A 9,058-nucleotide genomic window follows, 5' to 3' on the forward strand; every position below is an offset into this window, starting at 1 on the left:
TGAATTTCAGGGCCGGTTTCAGCTGGAGTGTTGCCTTGGAGACGACAAACCTATAAATACAGTTCCTACCACGAAGCCGGCCTCTGACTCAGTCCCAGCTAGGAAGGCGAATAGTACGGTGTGAAGACACGCGCGGTTAGCTGGTCAGGGCGGCACAATACATTTTATTTCCAGGTTCCCCGTCTAATGGACACACTCTTTGTAAATGCTTTTTAAGGTGAGTGATGTTTATGATTTATTTTACTGAATCGACGATATACGCTTTCGCTTCAACTCGTGTACGGAGATTGCTTCATTCTGGTAGATTTTGTGTTACACATTACTGTAGTCATTGCTAATAGCCAATCGATTAACCCAGCGTTTTTCAGTTTACTACTATTTTAGATTATTTGTCGTACGTATTAGTGAATCGCTATGCAGGTCTGTCTCTGAAATATGTTCCGATGGGCGACAAGCGAGCGAACTAACGTACGATATTAACGATATTACTAGCTGCAATAAAAAAAATCAACGTGGCTTCTTTGTTCGCGCATGGTATTGGCAGACGAATATAAAACTCATCCAGACAAGGTCTGATTAACGTTAACGATACAGTCCTGGGATAATTTAACGTTACATACAAAGGTTCGGTATTGCGAAATATTTGATTTAATACAGAACTGCGTTGGTCGTAGGAAATCGTATCGATCTGACAGAAAACATAAGTGAAAGTCGACAAAATGGGCAGCCAAGTAAAGCTGGGGGACATTCAGTATTAGTGAAGAGCATTACACGGTTAATTATTGACATTAGACACGCGTGTTTAATCGTGTAGCGCATATGATGAGCGGTAAGCCGTCTAGCTGTCGGTAAACGTGGAGCTAGAACCGCATGAGTGCTCTGGAATTTCGCCAAGATTCGAATGGAACCTTTCATCACCACCTGCAGTTCGGGGCGATACGTTTTATTGGCTTAGCTCTGGAGGGCCGACCTCGTGTGCGCCTCTCCGATTGGCCGTCGTTTACGTCAACCGAAGTCATATAATACCTTGCGGTCTTATTGGCTGTACTTTGTCGCTCCCCCTCTTGGAGGCGGGTCCCGGTTTGCCGGCTCTGAAAGGAAGACATTTTACTCAAGACCGTTAGCGGCCTGTACTAGGCCCGGGCTGCATGTCCCTGTGGGTTTTCAACTCGACACGAACAAAGCACACGTCATTCAACAGCGAGAGATCTCGTCGAGCTTTTTGATTGGTAGAATCGGGTGCGCTAGATAAGGGTTGAAACGAAAACCTACAGGACAGCCTATCTCCAGGAGTTGGGGTTGGGCCGCCCTGAATTTGCCTGTATTTTATGTCACACTTTGCCTAAATTACGAAAGTAGGGGTGGGTTCTTAAGAAGGCAGCTGGGATAGCAGCCAAAATGTCCCATTATCCCAATCATAACTTTACTAGCCCTGTTTCTGACTCTTTAGTGTTAATGTTTTCTGTTAGCCCGTTCACATTCTCAGCATGAACTGTACATTGCTTGTTTTATAATTTGTAATATTTCCATCAGTAATACTTGTAGAACAGCAACATGTATTTGCATTCAGGCCCAGATTAGAACTATATTGTGACATAGGCACAGGCAATTTTGTAAACCACTAAACAAAGAAGGCAAAGATATACTAATATTACATTATATTATGTGAACCAGAAGCTATATATATATATATATATATATATAATATGCTTTTTGGACCTTTCTCTGACACGACCCCCATAGGCACGTGCCTATGCGTTACCCTGGTCCTGTGTACATTACAGGGCTACATATTTGAGAAAACAATCTCGAGTGTTGACCCAACACTGTCCCAACAAGTTTAAAGGGTACGTGAAATACTCTGTCATACGACTCTATTTCTTTTGCTTTTTACTTTAGATGTGGCCCTACAGGCCTGCAGGGAGCATTATTAACTGCAGTGGCCACTTCATTATTTCTATGTACTTTTTGGACTGCTTTTTCAAGCTTCTAAGTCAGTGTTCCAAAACTCCACTGCTTTCAGTCACCAGTAGTGACTGTTGCATCAGCATTAGAATGTTCAGTCAACAACATTCTAATCACATATCTGCGATGTTGCATCGTAAAGAGGTGGAGGAGGGGGTCTTGGGTAAATGCGAACTGCAGACCCCTTGCTCCCGTCCCACAGGTGGACTCCATTTCAGAGCAGTCAGCCAGCGGTGTAGTAGTCGCAGATGGTAAAAAATTATGGTGTTTTGTTCAGGAATAATCATTTGGGTATTCCCAGGGCATACAAAAGCACTCCTGTCCCCCCCCTTCCCCCCCCCTTATGAGCCATCATTGAGCTCAATGTAAGCCAGCAGTCCAGTAATGGGAATAGCTTCAGCAACTGAGACAAACCAACCTAATGATGTCACAACCTGGCTTGTCCCAAGATGGCTGTGCTGTAGTGCTAGTAGCTGCAAGAACAAACCAAAAAAAAAAAAAAGAAGCGAACTATAGCTTGTCTGTCTTTCAAATGCTGGTCAATTTCAGAATTGAATCTCAGGTTGAAAAGCAAAAGAACCAGAGTCATATTGCCGAGGGCTTCGTGTCCCATATAAAAGTGGCAACAGCAGGGGCGTAGCTGGGAATTCCGGGTCCCCTGAAGGTGGTAGTATTTCAGCGATACACTTGGATTGTGTGGCGAGTTGTAAACCCGTCGTTTTAATGTGTGTGTTTCCTCTCCCGTTTCCCCTCCTTTTTGCAGAACACACGCTTGAGGAAAGCGCAAACTGGCTTCTCTGTGGGCCCAGGCCTCGAGTCTTATCTGAAGGGTTTCAACTTCACCGGCGAACCGCCTTGGCTGCTCTGCACCTGATTACGTTTGCATAACTCCAGCTCTTTCTCATTCGCGTACGTATTCACTTTACGGTTTACCGCACCTTTCTGCACTTACATAACTGCCAGTCAGTTGTGTGGACCTAAGTCCCTGATACGGACTGGGGTGCTGATAGTCGTGGAGGAACAGGTCTTTTAGTCAAGGAAGTTGTCCATCTTTTAGTCATCCTTAATTGATAAGGCCTTCAAAAGCTTTCCAATTATCAGTTGTTTTTTTTAAATTTATTTCTTGCAACATTTTCCCTTTGTCTCTGCAGATACTTTTGAAACCAGTTTCTTAAAAAGAAATAAAAGGACCTGCGAGACCATGAGCTCTTACACTCCAGCGGACTTTGACTTCACTTTCCTGGAGGAGGGGTTCTGTGCCCGTGACTGCGTTGAGCAGAGGATCAACGAGTCGTCCATGTCGGTGAGTGAGCGTGTGCTCAGAGATCTCAAACTGTTCCCGGAGGACTGCGGTGGCAGTTCAGGCCTAGGGAACAAGGACTAGGCCTAGGGAACAAGGACTAGGCCAAGTGTGGAACTCGTTGGCCATTCAGTCACTTAGAGTTAAGCTCGTGAAACCAACCGACACTTGCAGATGTCCTCGACCAAGATTTGAGATTCGGGGTTTGGCGTGTCATCTCGCTGTTGGGGGTTTTTTGGTAAATGGTTGTTTTTAACGGCTCGGTCTCGGTCTCCTTGACGTCCCGACCTCTTGTCGTTTCCCCAGGACGACAAAGACGCCTTCTACGTGGCGGACTTGGGGGACGTCCTGAAGAAGCACCTGAGGTGGATGCGTGCCCTGCCCCGTGTCACACCCTTCTACGCCGTCAAGTGCAACGACAGCCGCGCCGTTGTCATGACGCTCGCCTCCCTGGGGACGGGGTTCGACTGCGCCAGCAAGGTAACTGCAGAACACCCGAGGCAGGAGCATCAGTGTTTGAGTGCTTGTGTTCCGTAAATGACCTTGACTTAATTGGCTAATTAGAAGGCATGAGATTAAATATTGCTGTATCACATTTCTCCCCCTTTTCAGAATGAGATCCAGCTGGTGCAGTCTCTCGGGGTGGACCCCAGCAGGATCATCTACGCCAACCCCTGCAAGCAGGTGTCCCAGATCAAGTACGCCTCTGCCCACGGGGTCCAGATGATGACCTTCGACAGCGAGGTGGAGCTCATGAAGGTCGCCCGTTGCCATGAAAACGCCAAGTGAGTGACTGCTGTGTATTTTTTTCGCCCTCTTTTCTGCTTCGCCCGCTTTAAAATAAAAATTAAATAAATTGTCAGTTGTAGGTGGGCCACTTGAAAAGCTGGGTGGATGGATTTGTTGGATGGATAGTTGGGTTGATATATGGAGGGATACATGGTGTACTACATACTTAATTTTCCTTGTCTGTGCATCTGCCGTGGAAAATCTCACCGTTAACCCATCCCTCTCCCTTGTCCTTCCTCCTCCTCTTCCTCAGGCTGGTGCTCCGCATCGCCACGGACGACTCCAAGGCGGTGTGCCGGCTGAGCGTGAAGTTTGGGGCGACACTGAAGAGCAGCCGGCTGCTCCTGGAGCGCGCGCGGGAGCTGGGCCTCGACATCATCGGGGTCAGCTTCCACGTGGGCAGCGGCTGCACCGACCCCGAGACCTACAGCCAGGCCATCTCAGACGCCCGCTGCGTCTTCGACATGGGAGTGAGTGCCCGGCACTGTGAAACGCTCCACTCAGCCGGCAGTTGGAGCTTGAGCTGGTTGTTAAGTGTTGTAAAAACTACCCATTTTGACTGTAATCCCCTTTGGCTAGATCTCAAATTCTGACCCTGGAGATGAGGTGTGCGAGAGAGACAATTAATGACTCTGATTAAGGATTTAAGTTCTGAAATGCACCTAAAATCAGCAGATGTGGTGACCTTTCAGGGTCTGGACTTGAGATTCCTGTCAGAGCTGATTATGTGGTTCTGACACTAAAGCTTCTCGTGTGTGTGTGTGTGTGTGTGTGTGTGGTAGGAGGAGTCTGGATTACTTAAAGTTGGGGTTGAAACCAAACCTCTCTTTGGACACTCCCAGGTAGATCCAGGTATTTGATGTGCTCCACCTCAAGCACACCTGATACAAACTAAGTCAAGCCCTTCATTAGCTGCATCGGGTGTGCTGGAGATGGAACACATCAAACCCCTGGATCCACCTGGGAGTGTCCAAAGAGAGGTTTGGTCTGGCTGTGGGTAGCTGAGCAGAGGTTTGTGAACCACTGGCGTGAAGGATATGTTCTCATGACTGACCTCTGTCTGTTTTGCAGGCGGAGCTGGGCTACAACATGACCCTCCTGGACATTGGCGGGGGATTCCCTGGGTCCGACGACTCCAAGCTGAAGTTTGAGGAGGTAATAATTTCCCCAGTTTGCTCTCAGCTATGAAGCGGCGTATGTCGATGACCTCAAGTCTTGTCGGCCTGGAGGCTGGTGCGGGCGTAGTCGTGTTTTAACCTGTACTCGCTGGAGAAGACCTGGAGTAGAAATTTGTGTGTAGATTAGCCTTTCACAAATCTGGCCCTTGGAGGCCAGTAGTTCTGCTGACCTTCTGGGCCAGACTAAGAGTATCCCTTGTGTGAACGGAGGTTGTGCGAACATCCTTGCTTTGTTCGGTGAGCTTGAAGAGCAGGCGGGTTTTCATCTCGGCTGATCTGACCTGTACGTCCTCGTCCGCAGATCACGGCCGTCATAAACCCAGCGCTGGACAAGTACTTTCCGGCCGACTCTGGGGTCAGAGTGATCGCCGAACCAGGCCGCTACTACGTGTGTTCGGCCTACATGCTGGCGGTCAACATCATCGCCAAGAAGGTGGTGATGAAGGAGCAATCGGCCTCTGATGGTAAGTGTAGGAAGGGGGGGGGGGGGGGGGGGGGAGGAGAGCGGGGGTCATATAAATGGTAACGAGCCACATGTTCCCCCAGTAAGCTCTTTAGCCAGTCTGGCTGAGCTGTGTATGCTCTGTCTGAAGGCACAACATGTCTCGGCAGAAATGAGGTCACCTGTCAGATGGCACCTGTTTTGCCTTGCACAGCTCTAGTCCCTCAACCCCCCCCCCCCCCCCCCCCCTTATTCTTACAGATGAAGACGATGGGGCCAACGACAGGACCCTGATGTACTATGTGAATGACGGGGTCTACGGCTCCTTCAACTGCATCCTGTATGACCACGCCCATGTCCTGCCAACTCTGCACAAGGTGTGTGTGTGTGTGTGTGAAGCCTGTCTCCTGGCATGGTGCTCTTGTTGTCCTGGCAACACTGCCGAGTCGTGGTGCCAAGTCATTATTGTCTCTGTCTACATAAGTGACCTGGCCCTATTGCAGTGCCAGGTCTTGTTTGTTTGTGTGTCCCGGTAAGTCTCCCTGTTACTGGAAGTTTGTGTTTATGTACAGTCGTGTCCCTGTAAGTGACCTTGCCCTGCTGTACTGCCAGGTCATATTTGTGTCTTCATAAGTGTCCTCCTTCTGTTGTAGTGTACCAGGTTGTGTTTGTGTGTCCCCATAAGTGATCGTGTTCTCTCGTGTGTTCCCATAAGTGACCTTGTTCTCTTGTGTGTGTCCCCATAAGTGACCGAATCCTCTCGTGTGTGTCCCCATAAGTGACCTTGTTCTCTTGTGTGTGTCCCCATAAGTGACCGAATCCTCTCGTGTGTATCCCCATAAGTGACCTTGTTCTCTTGTAGTACCGGGTTGTGTTTGCGTCCCTATAAGTGACCGTATTCTCCCGTGTGTGTCCCCATAAGTGACCGAATCCTCTCGTGTGTGTCCCCATAAGTGACCTTGCTCTCTTGTAGTACCGGGTTGTCTTTGCGTCCACCCCGAAAGTGAGCTCTCCCCGTCTCGTTGCAGAAACCCAAGCCGGACGAGCGCACCCACCCCTGCAGCATCTGGGGTCCCACCTGCGACGGGCTGGACCGCATCGTGGAGCAGTGCATCCTGCCGGACCTGCCGCTCGGCGAGTGGCTGCTCTTTGAGAACATGGGGGCCTACACCGTCGCCGCGTCCTCCACCTTCAACGGCTTCCAGAAGCCCGACATCCACTACGTGATGTCCCGGAGCGCCTGGTACGTGCCCAAGTACCTTTAACGTTTTCTGTCGGGCTTTTACTGATTCGTAGCAGTTGGTTTCCAAGGAAGGTGCACAATGACACACAAAAACATGGTGGATCAGTGTAAAGCTGCCAGCTTTTTCTGAGCAGCTGATTTCTGCATCTTGGTCATGAAAGGTGTAGTGTGGTTTTTTTAAATCTTTTGAAAGAGCAGAAAACTTCTCAAGTCATTCACAGTGCAGTATATAAATTAGCTTTGGACTTCACACAGACACTTTAAAAGAACAATTCGGTAAATCATACATCAACCGACTAGACATCCAGAACATTCCATCACCAGAATTTTTTTATCAGTTACTCAAAGGGAGGGGGTGGGCAATCTGACATAAAAAATGTAAAATGCTGATTGCATTTGCAGCAAAGGATTGAAATGTTTCTGTCGTGGTGAACACAGCTGTGGGTTTGAAAGCCATTGCAGGCCCTGACCTCCAGTGACCCCCCCCCCCCCCCTTTTTTTCTTGTCTCCAGGCAACGCATTCAGCAGATCTCCACTCAGGGGCTGCATGGCCCCATTGAAGAGGCCTGTCCCAGCGACCTGCCGTCCTGCTGCAGGAAGGAGAGCAGCCTGGAGCTGCCGGCCAAGCCCTGCCCCGCCCACGTGCTGTAACCACTCCCATAATGCACAGCGCGCAGCACGCCACATTTCAGTTTTTGGGTGTGTGGGCGGGGAACTCACTTCTTGTTCTTTCCTGTTTCAAGAAACCGGTTACTTGACAAGAAAGGGGAAGAGGCAAGAGTGTGTACGATCATCCTTTCGAAAGGATGTAGCGTGTGAATCTTCTCTTTCTGATTAATTGGGGGAACTATTATTATTATTATTATTATTTTTTATTTTTTATTATATTTCTTTGAGAACCTTATTTTAAACAGACACAGGTGTTGGCGTGTCCTAAGCACACACATGCGTGCTTTCTGGTAGCGGAATAAAAATGTTGAGCAGTAGAACCAAATGCTTGTAGGCCCCCAAAGACGTTCGGCCTGAGAATCCATACTTTCGCCGTACAAATTGCATTCCGCGTCTCTGTGTGAAAGACTGAGATTTTTACCCCTGAAAGAGGGGCTTTTGCCCCCCTTGCAACCTCTGACATTTCATGGAGATGGGTGACACACTGTTGTGTGCAGGGGTGCCTTGGTTAGTTTGCTTTGCTAAACATTGCTAAGCTCAAAATTGCCTGGACACCCATTGGGTAACCCCCCCCCCCCTCCTCCACACCTTGTTGCAAGGTTTGGCAGATGTAGGGAAACCTACCCCCCCCCCCCCCCCCCCCTTTCAGGGTCTGGCTGCTACAGACTTATTTAATATTTAATTTTGCTCATCTTTCATACAGAAATGCTTTTTCAGGGGACATGCAAACTTGCCTTTCTGCTCAAACCCTCCCACCACTTGAAGGTTTTTTTTAAAATATTAATATTAAATAATGATAAAGAAAAAAAAAATACAAATGATGTATTGAAAGCAGATGAGAGATGGAATTGCACATTTCATTTCCATTTCCTATGGAAGCTTTTTTTTTAACAAAAAAAAAACAAAAATATTTTGTATTTTTTTATAAATAAAATGTTAACCCAGAACACTGGTGTGTGGAGACTTTATTTGGGACATTGCCTGTAAATCTCATGGGGTGTATATATTGGTCACTACGCAACACTGCATAAAAAGAGATAAATCTGAACCAGAAAACTCCAGCATACACCGCTGAACTGTGGAAGTTTCTGTTATTTGCTGTCCGGAGTGGTTTAAATTCTACCGGTTCCGGATATAAACCATTCACTTTGCATGGGGAAGACGGGGAACTTCCGTGTAAAGCCATCAGTTGCCTTGCTGGCTAATCCCCTGTGGTACTCCGCCTGGAAACATTTTCATACCCGAGGGGCATGTGCATTTCACACCTCAGTGACACTCCTGACACAGTGCTTTCCCCCCTGCTGGTAACTAGTCTCCAAACTGCCTCGCCTCAGACCCGATGAGAGGTGAGGAGTGACATGAGAAGTACCGGATCGCAGCCGAAGCGTCGGTTCTTTTCCGAATCCAAGCGCGCAATGAAACTCCGCACGTGAAAGGCACCCCCCCCCCCCCCCAATTTTTTATTGAAATTC

The 9,058-nt window shown here is 48.3% G+C and overlaps 1 protein-coding gene across 1 annotated transcript; it reads left to right on the forward strand.

The window, feature by feature from the left end:
- Positions 1 to 4: 4 nt before the first annotated feature.
- odc1 (ornithine decarboxylase 1) lies at positions 5 to 8,475 on the forward strand. The gene is made up of 11 exons (XM_035389651.1): positions 5 to 217; positions 2,729 to 2,874; positions 3,117 to 3,268; positions 3,572 to 3,745; positions 3,878 to 4,050; positions 4,308 to 4,524; positions 5,126 to 5,209; positions 5,534 to 5,696; positions 5,936 to 6,051; positions 6,703 to 6,917; positions 7,430 to 8,475. Exons 3-11 carry the CDS (start codon positions 3,167 to 3,169, stop codon positions 7,566 to 7,568), a joined length of 1,383 nt encoding a protein of 460 aa, XP_035245542.1. The 5' UTR covers positions 5 to 217; positions 2,729 to 2,874; positions 3,117 to 3,166; the 3' UTR covers positions 7,569 to 8,475.
- Positions 8,476 to 9,058: the final 583 nt, after the last annotated feature.

The sequence above is a fragment of the Anguilla anguilla genome, chromosome 1 (assembly GCF_013347855.1).
Source record: "Anguilla anguilla isolate fAngAng1 chromosome 1, fAngAng1.pri, whole genome shotgun sequence".
NCBI classification, from domain to species: Eukaryota; Metazoa; Chordata; class Actinopteri; order Anguilliformes; family Anguillidae; genus Anguilla; species Anguilla anguilla.

Coding starts and splice junctions, on each gene's coding strand:
- odc1 (XM_035389651.1), top strand. CDS start 3,167: ATGAGCTCTTACACTCCAGCGGACTTTGACTTCACTTTCCTGGAGGAG. Junction 3,269..3,571: donor TCAACGAGTCGTCCATGTCG/GTGAGTGAGCGT, acceptor TCGTTTCCCCAG/GACGACAAAGACGCCTTCTA. Junction 6,052..6,702: donor TCCTGCCAACTCTGCACAAG/GTGTGTGTGTGT, acceptor GTCTCGTTGCAG/AAACCCAAGCCGGACGAGCG.